General features: G+C 43.9%; 2 protein-coding genes across 8 annotated transcripts in view; one reads left to right on the top strand and one right to left on the bottom strand.

Annotated features, from left to right (window-relative positions):
• The window catches only part of PKNOX1 (PBX/knotted 1 homeobox 1), a 278,453-nt gene extending 261,935 nt beyond the window's left edge, over positions 1 to 16,518 (top strand). For 4 of the 5 annotated variants that reach the window (XM_029577802.1, XM_029577803.1, XM_029577806.1 and 1 more), the window contains one exon: positions 15,279 to 16,518. In XM_029577802.1, the coding sequence (XP_029433662.1) occupies positions 15,279 to 15,490 (212 nt within the window). In that variant the 3' untranslated portion in view covers positions 15,491 to 16,518. The remainder of the gene's footprint in view (positions 1 to 15,278) is intronic. The other variant, XR_003852751.1, reaches the window with a different exon arrangement.
• CBS (cystathionine-beta-synthase) overlaps positions 1 to 22,097 on the bottom strand; it is a 215,849-nt gene that overhangs the window by 4,909 nt on the left and 188,843 nt on the right. Inside the window, exon 16 of one of the 3 annotated variants that reach the window (XR_003852749.1) lies at positions 18,484 to 18,592. The exons of 1 other annotated variant lie outside the window; for it this stretch is intronic. Coding sequence is in view for 1 of the 2 variants with exons in the window: in XM_029577799.1 (XP_029433659.1) it covers positions 18,591 to 18,592 (2 nt within the window). In the remaining variant the exon portion in view is untranslated. Of the gene's footprint in view, positions 1 to 16,606; positions 18,593 to 22,097 lie in introns of those variants that run through there. One more of the 3 variants, XM_029577799.1, reaches the window with a different exon arrangement.

The following is a 22,097-nucleotide window of genomic DNA, read 5'->3' on the forward strand; positions in this document are numbered from 1 at the left end:
TATGTGAGAGAAAAAAAAAGTGCGAAAGCTTGCTGGGCAGACTGGATGGGCCGTTTGGTCTTCTTCTGCCGTCATTTCTATGTTTCTAGTCTCCAGTTTTGCACTACATGCAGAAGGTGGTTTTGGGATTTCCATTACAGGTTTTGTTTTCAAATTTGTTATTTGAAGTCTTTTATTCTATATTTGGCGAAGGCAGGTCTGTCTGTGTTCTATGTGTGTGTGACTGAGATGAGATCAGCCTTATTTGTTGAGTTTTCTCAATATGATTTTGCACTGGTGATGAACTGCTGCCTTTTCATGGGTAGGGCTATTGCTGTATCATTTCTTGGAGTTGGTGCTGCTGAGGTATGGCAGGTTTGATAGTCGTGTACAGGGTGGGGATTGTTTGTTTTATTTTATAATGCACGTGGTAGTAAAGGGAGTTTGTGATGCTGTTATTAAGATGATACCAGAATATCTTTTTTGTATGGTGAGTTATACAGGGAAATGTTTTAGTTCTCCTCTGCACCCATTGTTAGGAAGTAGGGGACTCCTGTGGATACAGAGCATAAGCTTATAATTAGTCCCATGATGATCATATGTTCAGTGTGTCATGCATGTAAGCATAATCACTCAGGTGTGTCCCGATAGAAAAAAGGTTGAGAACCACTGCTCTAGAGGTAAGAAAGAGAAAAGTCTTTCTAAGCATGTACGGGAATTCCTGCACAACCTCTCCACCTAAGTCTCCTCAGTCATTTTTCTTCTGCCGATGTGAAAGGATATTTTTTCTGCTTTCTCTCGAGTTAACTAGCTTTTCTGTTATGAGTTTTTCTTCATTCCTTCATAAGAACATAAATTGCCATACTGGGTCAGACCAAGGAGCCATCAAGCCCAGCATCCTGTTTCCAACAGAGGCCAAACCAAGGCACAAGAACCTGGCAATTACCCAAACACTAAGACGATCCCATGTTACTGAGGCCAATAAGAGCAGAGGCCATTCCTAAGTCAACTTGATTCATAGCAGTTAATGGACTTCTCCAAGAACTTATCCAAACCCTTTTTAAACCCAACTACATGAACTGGCAACACATTCCAGAGCTTAATTGTGCGTTGAGTGAAAAGAATTTTCTCCTTAGCTACCGTAGTTTCCGGCGTATAAGACGACTGGGCGTATAAGACGGCCCCCCCCCCCCCCCCCCCCCCTTTTTTTATACATATTTTTAAGAAAAAAAAATAATTTTACACTCAAACAGGAGCAACCCTATCTATGAAAAGGCAACACTACAAATATTAAATCAGGCCCTAAAAACAATACACCTCTTATTAGGAAAACAGAACTAGCAAGCAGCTATAGATCCCCACACAGAAATAATTGTAAAACTATACTAATAAGCAGAATAAATGTTTCAAAACAGCTATGAACAGAATAACATCCAACAATTAAAAACTCATAAAAACTATTAAACATTCTCCAAACACCAATAAAATATTTCAAAAAAGCAGACACATCACATAATATTAAATAATTAAAATGGCAGTCAATCAAGAAAAATAAACTTAAAAAGCCACCTTTACTTACCCCCTCCAGCAGCTCTCCTACTCCTCTTCCATGTAGGCCATAGCACACACCAGAAGCAGCAGTAGTGGCTAAGCTCTATACTCATGGTCCTCTTCCTTAGTCCCATGTCTCACACACACACACACCATACCAGTCATGCCCCCATGACCAGTTTCTGTCTCTCACACACCAATCATTTCCCAAACAGTCTTTGACACACACACCAGACACCTTCCTGAACAGTTTCTCTCATGCCATACACACACACACAGGCTTCCCACTCCCGTGTTCTGCTTACCGTACATATACAGGCTTCTCACTCTCATAATCACTTTCTCTGTCTCACACACACACACACACACCAGTCTCTCTCTCATTTCCATGCTCACTCTCCACGTGCACAGGCTTCTCATTCCCTGAATCACATTCTTTCTCTCACATTCACACACACCAGTCTCTTTCTCTCACACACACCATCACCTTATCAACCAGTCTCTCTCTCATGCACGCACACACACACAGCCCTCCCACTCCCATGCTCTCTCTCACATAATCAGGCTTCTTACTCCCATGCTTTCTCACATACCCAGATTTCTCACATCCATGCTTTTTCTCTCTCTCTCTCTCACACTCACATACACATCAGTCATCATTCTGAGCAGTCACTTTCATTGTCTCTCACATATACACACACATGAGCTCTCTGACCAGTTTCTCTCAATCACAGACATGCTCTCAATCAAATACATTCTCTCACTTACACGCAGGCTGGCTGCTTCTCTCTCTCTCACTCACTTCCTCTCCCCTCCCCCGCCCCCTCAAGCACAAATAGTAGCTGCAGCAGCCTCCTCCAGCCCCCGCAGGCCAAGAAAGAAGAATCCCATCGGCCGCGGGAGGCTCCTGCTGCTGTCTCCTTTCTCGATTACCGGCTGCTTCAATTGCTTGGGGGCCGATGCAGCGGCCGCTGCTACTTTATCACGCGGCACGGCCTTTCTTCTTCCCGCGCACCGCGTATCACTTCCTGTTCCGGGTCCGGGGGGGGGGGGGGGGGAATGCAGGTGCGGGAAGAAGAAAAGGACAGCCGCGGATGCCACAGCTTTTTTTTTTTTTTTGCACCGCTGCCGTTCCCGCTGGGCTTGAACGTGCTGATAGCCCAGCGGCAACAGCAGCAGGGAAGGAAGAGCAGCGGGAGAGACCGGGAGCACGCGACACACAGGTGAGAAGAGCTGCCCTATAAGACGATACCCGGCGTATAAGACGACCCCCGACTTTTGAGAAGATTTTCAGGGGTTAAAAAGTCGTCTTATACACCGAAAAATACGGTTCTTGCTAACGTCATGGAGTGCCCCCTAGTCCTGCTATTATGCAAAAGTGTTAATAACCGATTCACATCTACTCTTTCAAGACCTCTCATTATTTTAAATACCTCTATCATATCCACCCTTAGCCATCTCTTCTCCAAGCTGAACAGCCCTAACCTCTTCAGCTTTTCCTCATAGGGGAGCTGTTCCATCCCCTTTATCATTTTGGTCGCGCTTTTCTGTAATGTCGCCATCGCAACTACATCTTTTTTGAGATGCAGCGACCAGAATTGTACACAGTATTCAAGGTAGGGTCTCCCCATGGAATTTAGTGCCAGGAAAAATAGTGGAAACTATTCTAAAGATCAAAATCACAGAGCATATAGAAAGACACAGTTTAATGTAACACAGTCAACATGAATTTACCCAAGGGAAATCTTGCCGCACAAATCTGCTTCATATTTTTGAAGGGGTTAATAAACATGTGGATAAAGGTGAATCGGTAGATGTAGTGTATTTGGATTTTCAGAAGGTGTTTGACAAAGTTCCTCATGAGAGGCTTCTAAGAAAACCAAAAAGTCATGGGATAGGAGGCGATGTCCTTTCGTGGATTACAAACTGGTTAAAAGACAGGAAACAGAGAGTAGGATTAAATGGTCAATTTTCTCAGTGGAAAAGGGTAAACAGTGGAGTGCCTCAGGGATCTGTACTTGTACTGTGCTTTTCAATATATTTATAAATGATCTGGAAAGGAATGATAAAAAATTATTCAGAGTAGTTAAATCACAAGTATATTGTGATTCTTTGCAGGAGCACCTTGTGCTACTGGAAGATTAGGCATCCAACTGGCAGATTAAATTTAATGTGGAAAATTGCAAGATGTTGCATATAGGGAAAAATAACCCATGCTATAATTACACAATGTTGGGTTCCATATTAGGTGCTACAACCTAAGAAAGAGATCTAGGTGTCATAGTGGATAACACATTGAAATCGTCTGTTCAGTGTGCTGCGGCAGTCAAAAAAGCAAACAGAATGTTGGTAATTATTAGAAAGGGAATGGTGAATAAAACGGAAAATGTCATAATGCCTCTATCGCTCCATGGTAAGACCGCACCTTGAATACTGTGTACAATTCTGGTCGCCGCATCTCAAAAAAGATATAATTACGATGGAGAAGGTACAGAGAAGGGCTACCAAAATGATAAGGGGAATGGAACAGCTCCCCTATGAGGAAAGACTAAAGCGGTTAGGACTTTTCAGCTTGGAGAAGAGACGACTGAGGGGGGATATGATAGAGGTGTTTAAAATCATGAGAGGTCTAGAACAGGTGGATGTGAATCGGTTATTTACTCTTTCGGATAGTAGAAAGACTAGGGGGCACTCCATGAAGTTAGCATGGGGCACATTTAAAACTAATCGGAGAAAGTTCTTTTTTACTCAACGCACAATTAAACTCTGGAAATTGTTGCCAGAGGATGTGGTTAGTGCAGTTAGTATAGCTGTGTTTAAAAAGGATTGGATAAGTTCTTGGAGGAGAAGTCCATTACCTGCTATTAAGTTCACTTAGAGAATAGCCACTGCCATTAGCAATGGTTACATGGAATAGACTTAGTTTTTGGGTACTTGCCAGGTTCTTATGGCCTGGATTGGCCATTGTTGGAAACAGGATGCTGGGCTTGATGGACCCTTGGTCTGACCCAATATGGCATTTTCTTATGTTCTTATTACCCCACCGCCCTCTTGTTCAACCTTGTTATTTTGAGTTTCACTTTACTTCCTCCTGCCCTGTCTTCTCGTGCACCCTGCACGTTTTTTTGCTCCCTGCCCCTTCCTTGTTCTTTGTATTTTGTTTCAATCTGCTTAGTTATAATGTAAACCGGTATGATGTCTGTGCACTAATGCCGGTATATAAAAGTTATAAATAAAATAAAATAATAAATAAATAAAGGCTATGGCAGAGTCCATCCCCTTCCAGGTATTGGCAGAGCAGGACTCTAGATACAAAATGCTTGAGATCTTGCAGTTCATGGATGTGCTGAAAGTAGTAGTGGAGTACCCGTCCACGACGTTTTCAAAGACCTGGTAACCCACTTATGGGTGCATCCGATCTCGATGCCACCAGTCAACAAAAAGACGGACGCAGTGTACCTGGTACAAGCAGCCACCGGGTTTGACTGCCAACAATTACCACACCAGTTGGTGGTGGTAGAATCAGCCCTTAAGATAGCTAAAACGGTATGCACCCATACGTCGGAGCTGCCAGGGCGTGAACACAAAGCACTGGATGCTTTAGGTCAACGGATATTCCAGAGTGCCATGCTCATTGCCCGCAGAGCATGCCATCAGCTATACATGGGGCAGTATTCTCAAAACTTATGGAAGCAAGCTCAGGAGTTCGCTGAGCACATTCCTCAGCAGTATCAGGAGTGTTTCAGAGCGTGGTTCAGCAGGGCCTCGAATGTGACAAACACGAAGTCCGTGCAGCATACGATATGTTTGAACAGCCATGAGGTCGGCTGCAGCAGGCACGGGGCCCAGAGCACAGCTTGGCTGCAGGCATCTGACTTGTGCCCAGAGGTCCAGGACCATCTAGCAGACCTGCCCTGTACTGGGGGAACCTGTTTGGCAACTGGATCAAGGAGGCTGTGGCTCAGCTGAAAGACTATCAAGAGAACATTCAACAACTGTCGGCTAGCACTTCCGACACCCAGCCTGCTAGGAAGCCTGCTCAGTCATATCCGAAGTGCCCTTTTTTCCGGCCTCGCAGGTATTATACCTCCTGCCGTGAGGTCTAGGTCTCAATGGCCAGTGGGGAAACCCAGGCAGAGGCAGTCTTGGTGCCCTTGGGCGCCCACGGTCCCACCACAAAACGCCATCACTGGTTTTTGTTTGGCAGCGAGGGAGCCAGATCCAGCCATGGAACCCTGGGCCCCCAGTTGGGGGCCGTCTTCAACTCTTTGCGGACCATTGGAGTTCGATCATGTCAGATCACTATGTCCTGTTATGCCCGTATCCCAATTTTGTATGGGGATTGGCAGTACCTCTGTTTTTGTGTGGGCCAGCAGCATTACCAGTTCTGTGTCCTGCCCTTCGATCTGGCCTCTGCTCCCCCCCCCCCCCCCCCAGGTTTTACCAAATATCTGGCAGTTGTAGGTGCCCATCTTCGCAGGCAGGGGGGTTCATGATTTCACCTACCTCAATGACTGGCTCAAAGGCAGCTTGATCCAGGGGGCTCAAACTGCCATGTGCCTAACGATCAACACTTTGGAAACCTTGATCAACTAGCCCAAGTCCCATCTTCAGCCAGCCAGACAACTGGACATTGGGGCACACTTGGACACTGTCTACCTACCTATCTCAGGACAGGGCAGAAAACTTGGCAGCTCTTGCACGTCTCATTTCTGGCCTCATCCAGGTCTCTGCTCAGCACTTGCTCCAGCTGCTTGGCCATATGGCGGAGACGGTGCAGGTCACCCCCATTTGCTCAACTGCACATGCACCATGTACAGTCGATACTGGATACTGTGTTCCCAGTGGTGTCAGGCGTCCCAGGACCTACAAGCCACGATTGTGGTCACCAACAAGCTGAGTCATTCTCTTCTCTGGTAGACCGTCCCTGAGAATCTGTTACGGGAGTTCCCGTTTCAAGCGGCTCCCCCCCAGGTCATGCCCACCACCGACGCTTCTCAGATGGGGTGGGGAGCACACATCCTAGGGCATCACACGCAAGAGTTCTAGTCCCCTCAGGAAAGGTGGCTCCAAATCAACCTTCTGGAGCTGAGGGCGGTTTGGTATGTCCTACGGGCATTCCAGGAACTCCTAGCGAACAAGGTAATCTTGGTGCACACAATCAGGTAGCCATGAGGTACCTGAATAAACAGGGAGGAACAGAGTCATTCCCCCTCTGCTAGGAGGGGGTCCTGGTTTGGACATGGGCCATCACCAATAGTATAACCCTCCAGGCGGTGTTCCTACCAGGGGTGGACAAAACCCTGCTCAATGCCCTGAGTTGGTCTTTCACGCCACATGAGTGGTCCCTCAAGTAGGAGGTGGCAAATCACCTTTTCAGCCACTGTGGGTCCCAGACATGGACTTGTTCGCTTCCCTGGAGAACCAGCAAGTGTGCCGGTTTTTCTCCCTAGGCAGGAGGGGCAAGGGATCACTGGCTGATGCATTCTCGATTCACTGGGGGACGGGCTTGTCATATGCTTACCCGCCCATTCCCCTCATCGCCAAGATACTTCAGAAGTTGCAGCAGGATCAGGGCTCCATGATCCTAATTGCTCCCTCGTGGACCCGTCAGGTCTGGTACCCGACCCTTTGGGAACTTGCGGTGCGTCCTCCAATCTGACTGGGGACAGCTCCAGACCTGATCACAAAGGACCAGGGCAGGGTCCACCATCCCAACCTCCAGTCCCTAGCCCTCACAGCATGGATGTTGACCAGCTGACAGTTGAGGCCCTCAGCCTACCAGCAGAGGTATCCCATGTTCTCCTGGAGTCCAGGGAAACCTTCCACCAGAAATGTCCTACAACCTGAAGTGGAAACGGTTCTCCTCCTGTTGTGATGCTCACGGCTTAGACCCTTTCACCTGCTCCCCCTTAGTTCTTCTGAACTACTTGCTATTCTTCTCGGAGTCTGGCCTACAGATCGTCTCCGTGAGGGTAAATCTAACTGCCATAGGAGCATTCCATCGGGATGTAGATGGTTCTGCTATTTCTTGGCATCCTCTGGTGAGACATTTCATGAAGGGTTTCCCTTCAGCTCAAATCCCCTACTCGTCCCCCCCCCCCGGGCAGCTTCTTGGGATCTCAACATGGTTCTCTCACAGCTCATGAAACCTCCGTTTGAGCCATTATGCTCATGTGATCTAAAGTGCCTTTCCTGGAAAGTGCTTTTCCTAGTTGTGGACACATTGGCTCGCAGGGTGCGTGAGCTGCTGGCGCTGGCGTCATACCCACCTTCACGAAGTTCTGTCACAACAGGGTGTGCTCCATACACATCCTAAGTTCCTACCCAAAGTGGTATCTGAGTTCCACCTCAATCAGTCCATCATATCTTTTTTCCCCGAGGCCTCATTCTCATCTAGGTGAACGGGCCCTCCATACCTTGGACTGTAAGAGGGCGCTCGCCTTCTACCTGGAATGGATGGCATCCCATCGCACCTCCACTCAGCTATTAATTTCTTTTGACAGAAATAGGTTGGGTGTCACTGTTTCTAAACAGATGCTATCCCACTGGTTGGGTGACTGCATCGCCTTCTACTACACGCAGGCAGGGCTTCAGCTTCCTGGCCCTGTTCAGGCTCACTCCATGTGGGCCATGTTGGTTTCAGTAGCACACCTACAGGTGGTTCCTATTCATGAGGTCTGCAGAGCAGCAACCTGGAGTTCACTCCATACATTTGCCTCTCATTACTGCCTAGATAAGGACGGGCGACAGGGCTCCTGTTTTGGACAATCCATTCTGCAGAATATCTTTCAGCCATGAACCCAACTCTTCCACCATGGTTCCCCTCTTGGGTGACTGCCACTAGTCACTGCAGCTGCAGTTGTGCACTTTTGCTGCTCATGGTTGGAGAGGCCTTAAGCTACTTAATCACCCAGTTGTGAGGAGTACGATCCTGCTTGTCCTTGGAGAAAGCAGAGCTGCTTACCTGTAACATGTGTTCTCCAAAGACAAGCAGGATGTTAGTCCTCACAACTGGGGTGATGACATCGGATGGAGCCCGAAACTTTGACCAGCCTACTGACCATGCCCAGCATGCCACTAACCATGCGTCCACAATGTCCCTCTTCAGTTTTATTACATAGAATTAGCAAAAAAGGAGCAACCGAAAATCCCCTGAGATAAACAAAAATTTCAACTCTGTGAGGCGGCAGGTGGGTTCCATGAGGACTAACATCCTGCTGTCTTTGGAGAACACATGTTACAGGTAGGCAGCTTTGCTTTATAACATGCGAGCGGCAACATGCTTGTTATAAAATCGGTATGTCCATGTGCATGCGCTGGCAGCTGGATGCACGCTCGTGGGTTTTAAAAATCGACCCCAAAGATTTGTAGCCAAGTAAATCTACCCAGGTAAAACCATAGCCCCTTTAACTAGCTAAGTTTTGTGATTATAATTGTAAGCTGTAAATGAATTCTTTGTTTCCGTGTTTACTAATGAGGATGTTGGGGAGATACCAGTTCCGGAGATGGTTTTCAAGGGTGATGAGTCAGACGAACTGAACCAAATTAGTGTGAACTTGGAAGATGTAGTAGACCAGATTGACAAACTAAAGGAGTAGCAAATCACCTGGACCGGATGGAATGCATCCTAGGGTACTGAAGGAACTAAAAAATGAAATTTCTATCTATTAGTTAAAATGTGTAACCTATCATTAAAATCATCCATTGTATCTGAAGACTGGAGGGTGGCCAATGTAACCCCAGTATTTAAAAAGGGCTCCAGGGGTGATCCAGGAAAATATAGATCAGTGAGCCCTACTTTAGTACCGGGAAAAATAGTGGAAATTATTCTAAAGATCAAAATCACAGAGCATATAGAAAGACATGGTTTAATGGAACACAGCGTAGATTTACCCCAAGGCAAGTCTTGCCTCACAAATCTGCTTCATTTTTTTGAAGGGTTTAATAAACATGTGGATAAAAGTGAACCGGTAGATGTAGTGTATTTGGATTTTCAGAAGGCGTTTGACAAAGTCCTTCATGAGAGGCTTCTAAGGAAACAAAAAAGTCATAGGATAGGAGGCGGTATTGTTTCGTGGATTACAAACTGGTTGAAAGACAGGAAACAGAGTAGAATTAAATGGTCAATTTTCTCAGTGGAAAGGTCTCAGAGATCTATACTTGGACCGGTGCTTTTCAATATATTTGTAAATGATCTGGAAAGGAATATGATGAGTGAGGTAATCAAATTTGCAGATGACATAAAATTATTCAGAGTAATTAAATCATAAGCAGATTGTGATAAATTGCAGGAAGACCTTGCGAGACTGGGCATCCAAATGGCAGATGAAATTTAATGTGGACAAGTGCAAGATGATGCATATAGGGGAAAAAATTCCATGCTGTAGTTATGTAATGTTAGGTTCCATACCAGGAGCTTTGACCCAGGAAAGAGATCTAGACGTCATAGTGGATAATACTTCGAAATCGTCGGCTCAGTGTGCTGCAGCAGTCAAAAAAGCAAATAGAATGTTAGGAATTAATAGGAAGGGACTGGTGAATAAAATGGAAAATATCATAATGCCTCTATCGCTCCATGGTGAGACTGCACCTTGAGACACATCATCTCAAAAAGATATAGTTGCGATGGAAAAGGTACAGAGAAGGGCAGCCAAAATGATAAAGGGGATGGAACAGCTCCCCTATGAGGAAAGGCTAAAGGGGGGGGGGGTGTAGGGCTGTTCAGCTTGGAGAAGAGACAGATGAGGGGGTTATGATAGAGGTCTTTAAAATCATGAGAGGTCTAGAATGGGTAAATGTGAAGCGGTTATTTACTCTTTCGGATAATAGAAGGACTAGGGGGCATTCCTTGAAGTTAGCAAATAGCACATTTAAAACGAATCAGAGAAAATTCTTTTTCACTCAATGCACAATTAAGCTCTGGAATTTGTTGCCAGAGGATGTGGTTAGTGCAGTTAGTGTAGCTGTGTTTAAAAAAGGTTTAGATAAGTTCTTGGAGGGGAAGTCCATTATCTGCTATTAATCAAGTCATCTTAGAGAATAGCCACCGCTATTACTGGTATCAGTAGCATGGGATCTTCTTGGTGTTTGGGTACTTGCCAGGTACTTGTAGCCTGGATTGGCCACTGTTGGACACAGGCTGCTGGGCTTGATAGACCCTTGGTCTGACTCAGTATGGCAATTTCTTATGTTCTTAAAAAATTCTCATAACATTTAGTAGGTCATACGCAAATGTTTAATTTTCTTAGGAATGAAGGGTTTTTACTCTTAATAGAGCTGGACCATCTTGGCCAAACCTGGCCGTGTTCCAGCTGTCTGTGATTCGTACCACCCGATTTCGCTGATAAATTTGGCTTTAAAAATATTGTCCAAAATTTTAGCAAATTGGCTTAACAAAATCATTGGTCAGATTAGTCAGGATGTATAAATGGGTTTTCAGTTAGAATGGCCTCAGTCAATGTGAAAAAAATAGTTGACATGATGAGGTGGGTGCAGAAAGAAAATATTATTTCTTTATTTCTCACTGCCAATTCAAAATGGTAAATTGGCCTTTTTTTTTTTGTACCATGGAGAAAAGGCGTTTTGAGAAATGTTTTTTGACTTGGTTACAAAAACCGTACCATAAACCTCTTGCTTGTATCAAAGTAAATGGGGGTTATTCTAATAATTTCCAGGTAGAAAGGGGAAGTAGTCTGGGATGCCCTCTATTTCCCCTCTTATTTGCCATCTTCCTTGAACCATTTGCTATTAGGATAAGAACAAATCTACAAATAATGGGTTTTCAAAGGATGTATACAAATTATCATTTGCGGATGGCATTCTATTCACTCTAACAGACCCCCATCAGGTCTTTGGTTAGGGTAGAAAGGGAAATGGTTGATTTAGCAGGGTCTCTGGGTTCAAAATTAATTGGGACAAATCAGAAATATTGAATGTTTCAAACCCTGGTAATTTGAAACAAACTGAAACAAAATCACCCAAAAAATTAAAGTGTGGATTTTAAGAGGTACGCGCAGGCATATATTTGTGCGCGCAACCCGGCACACATAAATGTACACCCGATTTTATAACATGTTTGCGCAGCTGCACATATGTTATAAAATCCAGGGTTGGCGTGCGCAAGGGGGTGCACAATTGTGCAACTTGCATGTGCCAAGCCGTGCAGCCTTCCTCCGTTCCCTCCGAGGCCGCTCCGAAATCGGAGCGGCCTCGGAGGGAACTTTCCTTCCACCACACCCCCCCCCCCCAGCCCTACCTAAACCCCCCCTTACCTTTATCTTATAAGTTGCGCCTGCCTTTGGGCAGGCGTAGGTTGCGCTCGCCGGCCGATGGCTGGCCCGCGATTCCAGGCACAGCAGCAAATGGCCACTGTGCCTGGAGGCTCCGCCCCTGACCTGCCCCTTTTTTCAAGCCCCAGGACATACGCGCGTCCCGGGGCTTGGGGCTTGCATGCATCGCCGGGCCTATGCAAAATAGGCTCTGCGCACGCAGGAGCAGGTTTTTTTGCGGTTACGAGCGTAACCCTTTTAAAATCCGCCCCTAAGTATTTAGGTGTATTTATTGGGAAGAAGTTAAAGGACTTGTTTATTTTAAACAGTTTTATTATTTTATAAGAAATTCCACAAACAAATCAGAGGGAGAGTGGTGTGACTCTGAACCACTCCCCCCCAACAGTAAGCACAAATAGTTCAACTATCACTTTTTCTCCCCCAACCCAACCTCCCCCCCCACCCATCACCCCCAGTCCATGGACCAAGTCCCCTGTCTACAGATGAGAACAAAGGAAGGACAAAGAAGACCAATGTCATCCAGCAAAGTAGGCTAGTATGAATTCGTAGTCATCATGGGCATCCACACGATGCCCATGATCCCCCCCCCCCCCCCCCCAAACATATCCACCTCAAATCTACAAAAGACCGGGCTTTCTCAATCGCCGGCCCCTATGCCTGGAACGCCATGCCACCTGAACTCAGACTAGACCAATGTGCTCTTAAATTCAAATCAAAACTCAAAACATGGCTCTTTAAGCAAGCCTACCCTTAACTCTTCTATTCTTCACCCTTTCAACCCCTCTCCATCTCTCGACACTCCTTCTTTCCATAGAGATCATCCCCTGGCCTCTCCCCCTTAGCTCCACCCTCTCAAACTAGATATATCCGCCTATATGTAAAGCATTGTCTCTACATCCTGTAATGCCTCGCAGATCCCGGAATTTGTGAAATTTACAGTTTATTTATCCTGTCTACACGCTATTGGATTTTGCACTACTTCTTCCCATCTTAGAGATTGGGAGACACATTATGAATATAAGTTTGCTATATCACCTTCAATCTTTGCTCTCCTTCCTACGTGCATCCTCTTCTGCACATCCCAGTTCTTTCTTACCCTGTTTTTTGTAACTGCTCCCTTCCTTCTTTGTTCTCCCCCTGTTACATGTAAACCGGCATGATATCTCTGATGATGGTCGGCCAAGAAAAATCACAAATAAATAAATAAAAATGTTAAGTACTGAGTGTCTATGAAACAGGCTTGGGTGGGAATTATGCCCCTTTCGGCTTTATTATGGCAGCCATACTATACTTGGTATTGGTGAGCAGATATGGCCCCAAGCACTCAAAATATATTAAATATATGGAGGTTATGGTATAATAGGTTCATGGGTAAAAAAGATTATTTCTACTCGACTGCTTTATTTCATAATAAATCTTTTTTCCCATGTTTGCCTCTGGAGGCTTTCAAAGTTTGGACAACGTGTGGTTTGGAGCACATTTGGGTTCCAGAGGGGATGGTATCCTTTGAGGTGTTGCAATTAACATAGAAACATAGAAATGACAGCAGAAGAAGACCAAACGGCCCATCCAGTCTGCCCAGCAAGCTACGCACTTTATCCATTTTTTCTCCCCTTTTTTTCTCTCCCACCTGTTACTATTGGCTTCCAGTACCCTCCAGCCCTAATTCCCCTCCACCCCACCACCAATTTAGAGAGCAGCGCCGTATCTGCATCCAAGTGATCGTCCAGCTCAATTAGGGGTAGCAACCTCTGTAACAAGCAGGCCACACCCTTACCCCATACTCTTACCCACCCCTGTTTTTATTTTTTTGTCTTTTTTTTTTTTTTTTGGAGATAGCAGCCCTCCATCCTTCCGCTCCGTGAAGGTGGAACACCAACTACTGGCCACTGGCATCCCGCTCCGTGAATGCCTCTGTGGCTACTGCCGCTCCGTGCAGTGTTTGAATGCCTCTGTGGCTACTGCCGCTCCGTGCAGTGTTTGAATGCCTCCTCTTTATTCACGCCCTCTAGACTTAATGGATCCACAGTGTTTATCCCACGCCCCTTTGAAGTCGTTCACAGTTTTAGACTTCACCACTGCCTCCGGTAGGGCATTCCCTGCCCAAGGAGGAATTCCTTTCTTATTTGCAAATACAACTTTTTTTTTTTTAAAGAGGGATATTGGGGTCCATTTATCTTTGGGGAGAACAATGATAAAAAGTATATGCATACAAGCCGATAAAATGGTGGAGGGTGATATCTAAACTATATATTGATCTAAATGCTGACTTGGGTGACCCACCAGTTCATATAAGAGCTTGGGAAAGAGACCTAGGCCAAACTCTTTCTGAAGAGGATTGGAGCCTTTCCTTTGCAAGGATCAGAAATCCATCTATTGCTGCTAATTTAATTGAGAATAGTTATAAACTCCTTATTCAGTGGTACTTGACTCCGGAAAAATTGCATAGAGTTTATCCTAGACTAGATGATAAATGTTGGCAGGGTTGTATGCAGATAGGAATTTCTTTCCATATTTGGTAGGATCATTAAAACGTTTTACAACAATGTGGCCATACTGATTACTGATATAAAAGAGCCAGTTATATTAAATCGGAGATGTGCATTATTAAATGTCCCTGATGAAAACTGTGGTCAGTTCTCTCAAATATTAATGCAGCAAATATATCTTGCAGCTCCTTGTCAAATTGCATTCTGTTGGAAGTAAATAAATGCTCCAAAGATGAAAGGTGTGCAGAATGTATAAGTTGACAGCTCTTAAACATCATAGAATGCAGTGGGGTTTGAAGTGATATACTTGTCATGGAAACTTATTTTCATTAAGTCCATAGGATGCATATTATTTCTGTGATATTATATCTCATTTTACTTGATCCCCGTATAAGTTCTCTGTTCATTTTTGGATAATTTGCGATGATGTTTCATTGAACTGCTATTTATTTCTGGCTGTGCCATATCGTATTCTGCTTTTTGGAGATGCTTTATAGTATGTTTTGTAATGCGACTATAATGGGAATTGTAAAGGTTTTCTTGTTTCCCCTGAAATGACACTTCTATTATTGTACTTTTCTATTTATGTTACTGTACAGATAAGGGAGGGGAGGTGGGGGGGGTTGGGGGTCTCTTTTGGAGTTAGAATTGGAGATCTCACAGTATTTTGTATATTGAGATATTTCTAAGAGTTGTCAGCCTTTTATCTTGTACTGTTATTAGGGATAAAATAAAAATTGTTGATTAAAAAAAAAAATCTGTGTTGCTCATGCACATACATAGTCATTTTAGTGTGAGCAACACTTTTAAAATTCGGCCCTTAGTGTGCAGAGTTAGGCTGCACTTCAATCTTATAATGGAGCTCTTAACCCTGAAAATACAGGTCAAAAATAAACATTTAGAGTTTTAGTCTAGAATTATAATATATTTTTACTTAAATCGGTTTCTTTTTTGTGTGTGTTTTTAGGAGCCATGGTAACAATTGCAACCCCTGTCAGCATGAACATAGACAGCCTGCAATCTCTGACCTCTGATGGTGCCACCTTGGCCGTTCAACAGGTGATGATGTCAGGGCAAAGTGATGACGAATCACTGGAAAGTACAGATGAAGATGAGGAAGACCTATCTGCAAGCAGCTTGACTGGGCTAGTGCTCGATCACAGTGATTCCCTACAATAGACAGTATGAGAATGTGGATACTCTTCTGGAAAAGAACAAGTGGACTGTTTTTATAGTTTGCACAGCAGTTTCCTTTCTGTTTTATATTTAGTATAGGAGGGTGCACTTTTTGTATTTCATGGTAAGGTTAAAAAGCATCTGCCAATGGCAGTGACTTTCCCACATAATTTCATATCTCATTTAAAACATATTATGTCTTGTAACATTGTGAAAGAGAGGAAAAAGTGCTGTGATGTCCTAAACTGAAATATTTTCCCGTCCTCCTGTCGTGGAGACTCCTGTGGTCTAATAATGTTATCTGATGACATCAGATATTCAGAGGTTGATTTTAATCAATCGCATGTTTGAAAGACGTTTTTAACTAGGAAATTTTCAGCACCTTACAAAAGCAACTGCAGTCTGAAGAAGACATTGATTAACAGAGAACAAGAGTAGAGGGGGGGAGTCTATGCACAGAAATATTCTGCTCTCAGGAGCAGTGGGTGTTGGTGTAAATTGACTGTACAGAAATATCCCACTGTCAGGAGCAAGGATCTATAGAGAAAAGAGTACAGAAGTATTCTATTCTCTGCAGCAGTGAGTCAGACCATAAAGAGACTGTATGGAAATATTCTACTTCTGGATGCAAACAAGGTGATCCTTCAAATATGTAGAAATATTCCATTCCCAGAAACAAAAGGGATAGTGTAAAACCACTCCTCTTCTCTCCTATGTATAGGTTACTTGGAGTTAAGATTACGGTGCCCATAGGCAAAAGATCGAAGGTGATGGGTTTCCCCTGGAAATCAAACTGCAGCAGAGGGAATCCCAATACTTTCAGAATTTAATGCCCTAGGCACATGCCTATGCCTACATCTGGCCCTGACTAGGAAATACCCTATTTCTATCGTACCAAGAATTATTGCAAAAATGTATTTTTGTAAATTTGTTGAGAAGTTGGATTAAGACTATTGAACATGGAAAAAAGACAAAAAATGCAATGGGTAACCCTTAAAACTAATGAAATATAATAAATATATAACAAATAAGTGGGGTATTTATTCTCTGTACAGTTACATATACTGATGGGCTCTCTGTATAAGGCTCAGTTTTGTAGGTAAGCAATATAGGGTTAATTTTCACAGCCATGTCTGCACATAAACATGAGTTTATATACGTAAATGGCTCCTTATAAACTTTCATGGGATTTGTGCACATAAAAGTATGTGGAAAACCTGTTTTTGCACATAATTGTATGCACACAAAAGATAGGCATTTTAGGGGGAGGAGTGAGGAGTTGGGATTTATGCACATACTTTTGATTTTAAAAAGAATATATGTAAATTAACCTGCAGAAGTTATGAGATGTAAAAAGCAGGTGTAACTTCGTGCAGTTTAAGATAATTTTGAAAGCTAAATAATGCGAAAAGGTTTACAGGGACAGTAACTTTCAAACCGATACATGGGCACTTTTTGGTGCCTGTGTGTCCGCATGCACCCAGATATGCGGTCATTTTATAACTTGCTTGCAGATATGCGTACATGTTATAAAAACCTGACCACGTGCATATCCGGACCCAATTTTAAGCGGGGACGCGTCTATGTGCGTAAGTTCTGCTTCTACTGCATAAGTCAGGGAATTTTAAAAGAGGTGTGCATCCATGCCATTGCCAGTTTCACCAGTTCATCCAGTTAACAACTAAGTCCTCCAAACCCTTCTGCTTTGATAGTCTTCATTCACCCCAGTTACCCCAAACCCTTTAAAACCCTGAGAAATGGCTCTCTCTTTTTATTTTTTAACTTACACCTCATCCCTAGTAGAAGTAAACTTACATGGCAGGGGATCTGGGCGTGCACCCAGGTAAGCAAGTATTTACGTGCACATCCCTTGGCAATGCCCACAGCGTACATTTGGGTAGCGCACTCCAGGCTTTTAAAATTCACCTCTTAGAAAATAAGTGTAACATATGCCTTTTCAAGGTATAAAATTAAACAGGATGTTATAAAGTAATCTTCCCAAAATGCAATAATGCAGAGCTTTATAATCATACCTATGAGTTTGTGAGATACATGACTTGTATTTTCTTAAATTGCATTTTCATAGCTACTTGTAGATCCTCTCCATAAGGCTGAGGTTGGAAACAAGCGGTATCCATTAGAGTGAGTGGGATTTATAATGGCTCTGGATGAAACTGAGAACTAAAGCAGCATGCTTTGTCATAAGAATCAGTAGAGAGGGTGAAGTGTATCTGCCTGTAATATTTGCTTGATAATTGCCTAGTTCTTATGTTTGTATTTTCTCAAGCCACAGATGGTGCATGAATGCATAGAACTGACATTATTTGCCATATTAATGTTAAACAGCAGAATACTCTGCAAGTATCAAGTATTTTGCTACAATCACCAGTCTTTTTGATCCAGCATTCTACATTTTGTTATAGATGTCAGAAGTTTGAGCACTTGAGAATCAAGGAAAGGTATAGGACAGTCCTCAGTTAACATTCCCTGAAATAAATGTATGATGCATTCCATTTAAGTTCCAAATGCATTTATGTACATGTTGAATTCAAATGGATTGCATGTCAGACTTTTAGGGCTTGATTTTAAGGGGTTTGCATTGATCACCTTTTGAAAATCAGCTAGGGGCCATTGCATATAAAAATACATGCATAATGATTACACAGTACATTTGTGTGAACTTGCTAGAGACATTACGGAGGCAGGGGGTGAAATTGGGATAGGGAAAGGATTTACAGACATACTTCTGATTTTTGAAAGTATGCCCATAAATCTACACACACCAGACAGGTGTAACTTCTTACACGAAAGTCATTGTGTATACTGGGGATACATGAATTTTCAGTGTAACTTCATACACGTATGTCAACGAGTGAATTATCAAAGTACTAAACAGAAAAATTGACAGTAGATAAATACAGTATCTCTAGTTCCCTTTAATTTTCACATTCTCCCCTACTGCAATACAATACTCCAGCTTTACTCTCATGTCCTACCTTAAATGATTATAAAATATGCTCTATGCTAGTTCCATGAACTTTTGAATTCTGATAGTTTTTGCCCCAGCTTTCTCCACAGGGAAGCTGTTCTGTGCAACCATCTTTTCTGTAATAAAAATAAGAATAATATCAATACGTTACTACTGAATCTATCACCCTCCAACTCTTTCTTATAACCTTTTGTTGCAGAACTTCTTCTCTACCAGTATCATGCGTTCCTCTTATTTATACCCTTGAGATATTTAAATGTCTTAATTGTATCCATCTTCTTCCTGCTTTCCTCCAGGTATAGATAGGCCCCCTAATTTCCTGTAATTCTGCAGCTAAAGCTGCTCCTGCAAAACCTGCGCCCTGTCTCAGAACTTGCTGTGTGCCACAAAATTATGGGAAATAGTCAACTTTTACCTGCTTTCTTTTATTGGTGCGGATGCTAACCAACTTTCACCATGAAACCCTCCTTCCACTGGATTGCCGCATGTGGATCAGTAGGGTATAATCAGCCACATAAGTGGATAATGTCATTTGTTTGCACCGATTCGGATAAAGCTTTCTCAGAGCTCAAAAAGACAAGATCTTTCTGAATATGTGCAGGTGGTCCTATGCAGTTACTGCCACACGTGTCTCCTCAGTCTTTTTTCTTCTGCCAGAGCAAAATGTTTTTGGCTCTCTAGCCACTCATCAGATATTTAATTTGCTGTCTAGCCACTCATTTGGTATTTCATTTGTTTAATTTTCTAGTCCATTTACTTTGAATACTTCATTTTCAGTTCAGTTTTCTCGCATTTTCCTGTAAGTTTAAAAATATATTTTTTCTCTTTTTCTAAAATTTAAAAATTCTTAATATTGAGTATAATTTAGCTCAGTCCCTTTTTGTGATGGCTGACAGGAAGCCAGGCCTCAAAAGGTGCTTGTCTCGCCTGGACCTTCATGTCTGCTATCTATACTGCTTAAGAGCTATCTCATGGTGTTCCAAATTGTGCTGCTCCGAAAGCTATAAAATACAGAGAGGGACTTGTTCAGTAAGCCAGTGAGCGGACAAGTTATCCAGCTAAAGTTAACTGGATAACTTTAATCAGGGATATTCAGTGAAAGGTTTATCCCATTGAATATCTGAGACAAGTTATCCAGCTAACTTTAACCGGATAACTTTAAACCTAATTGGCCAGCTTTTGAATATGGCCACTTAAATTTTAAGCTATTCAGCCTCATGTGGCCAGATAACCTTCCACTTTACCGGATATCTATCCAGTTATGTGGTTCACATGGAATAACGGGGGTACTTGTTTGCAGCATCAGGATAGAGTTATCAGGGTTACCATCCAGTGGCTAGGCTGGACAGAAATGCTGATAGCTTACATTTCCAATGCTACTGCCAGAGCAATGCTGGAAGCCAGATAAGTGATTCGATATTCAAAAAATTGCCTTTTAGCCAGATAACTTGTGAGCTAACTGGCTAAATCCCTTTGAATACAGACATTGGTAAAATGAGAATGTGCCTTGCACAGAAGCTAAAAGGCTGGGAGAAGTGAAACAGTGAACTAGATTGAAAGCTATAATAACAGTAACAAATCTTTATGTAAGAAAAATAAATAAAAGGAAAAAAAAAATCCAATATGGTCCTCCAAATAGGTGGTTGAAAAAAATAAAGGCAAAAAGATCAGCATTCAACAAGTACAAAGAAACTCAAGAACAACACAAGGAATAATATCAGGAGAAGCTGAAAGAAATGAGGATAGCAAAATCTCAACTTGAAAAGAGGATTGCCAATGAGGTAAAGCAAGATAAAATATTTCTCACAGGACAAGCAGGATGGTAGTCCTCACATATGGGTGATATCACAGGATAGAGCCCAATCATGGAAAACTTCTGTCAAAGTTTCCAGAACTTTGACTGGCCCCTATTGGGCATGCCCAGCATGGCACTAACCCTGCAGCCAGCAGGGGTCCCCCTTCAGTCTTCTTTTTTCCACGCAACAGTAGCCTCGCGGTTAAGGAGCTCTGCAGAGATTCCTGAAAGGAATTTTCCTCATGGAATTACTAAAAGTTAATTTGCCTCACAGGGGTCCCTCCTCGAACATTTTGAAGCTGCAGTACTCCGGTAAGTTTTTACCCGTTTTCCGATTACCGTCGAGTTTGGCCCTCGCGGCCTACTGGCCGTCGACCGTACCGCGGCTCAATTTTTTCCATGGCGTCGGGGTTCCGTCAGTGCCCGGACTGTAATCGCACCATGTCCATCACAGACCCCCATAAAGTCTGTGTAATGTGTCTTGGACGAGAGCACGTCGTCTTGACCTGCACCAAATGTGCCCTTATGACACCTAAAGGTCGCAAGGCCAGAATGGAGCAGATGGAACTTCTCTTCCGTGCTCAAACCCTGACTCTGTCCATTGCATCGACGTCATCAGAACCTGCACCGTCAACTTCGTGCCAGCATCGTCCACCGGCCGATGACCGTCCGGCATAGACGACATCTTGGCCTTAGACACCCTCTACTCCCCCTCAGGACCGAGGGGGATCAAAGAGATAAACCGACACCGGCATAGAAAGTCTTGGACCATCGAGGGAGCGAAATCATCGACCTCGCCATCGTCCAAGCCGCCGAAGAAACCCTGTCCAGAAAAGGCACCGATCTTTTCGGCGACCAGGTCACCGAGGCAACCCTCCCCTGATAGGGCATCGGGAGCTGCGACTCCACCTTTAACAGTGGTCCCTCCGGCTATGCCTCTGCCTCCTTCTTCTGTTCCAGAGCCGGGGCTGCTTGCTCCAGGTCTCCGAGAAGAACTGGACCGGATGATTCAGGAGGCCATCGACAAGGCAATGCAACGACTCCAGGTTCCTCCGGCACAGACACCGGTATCGACTGCGGAACCGATCACTGACCTGATTCCAGCAGCGTTGGCACCGCTGATCTCCAGGATGGAAGCGCTCATAGCTGCTTTTCCACCGATGGACCCTGGGTCACCGATGCTCGCTCACTCTGTCATCGGGAGGAGAAACACCGTTTCGCATCCCTCCTTCGGAAGTTCTGCCTCAGCCATCAATGTAGATATGTCCATCACCACCGATCCAACCATCAGTGCCGATACGTCCATTGGCGCCTCCGAGCCATCCATCGATGCCTTCATCGATGCCTCCGATTATTCCTTCGGAGCCTAGATCAGGACCTTCAGGGATCCCACAATCCCTCCCCCTCTACATCCTAGAGGGGCAGGTGCTGATCCTTATGATACCTGTACTGATGATTCCTCACCAGACACCCATGATTTGCCTTCACTACCTTCACCCATTGAAAGTAGAAAGCGTTCTCCTCCAGGGGACCTTTCCTTTATAAATTTTGTGAAGGAAATGTCTGAATTGGTTCCCTTCCAATTACAGACTGAACAGGATGATAGGCATCAGATGATGGAGTTGCTCCAATTCTTGGATGCTCCCAAGGTAATAACCTCCATCCCTATCCACCAGGTTCTTCTGGATCTCCTAAAGAAGAACTGGGAACATCCTGGCTCCATTGCTCTAGTCCATAGGAAAGCTAACACTACCTATTTGGTGCAGTCAGCTCCGGGCTTTCAGAAACCACAATTGGATCACCAATCTGTGGTGGTGGAATCTGCA

This window comes from Rhinatrema bivittatum, chromosome 15 (assembly GCF_901001135.1).
Source record: "Rhinatrema bivittatum chromosome 15, aRhiBiv1.1, whole genome shotgun sequence".
Lineage (NCBI taxonomy): Eukaryota > Metazoa > Chordata > Amphibia > Gymnophiona > Rhinatrematidae > Rhinatrema > Rhinatrema bivittatum.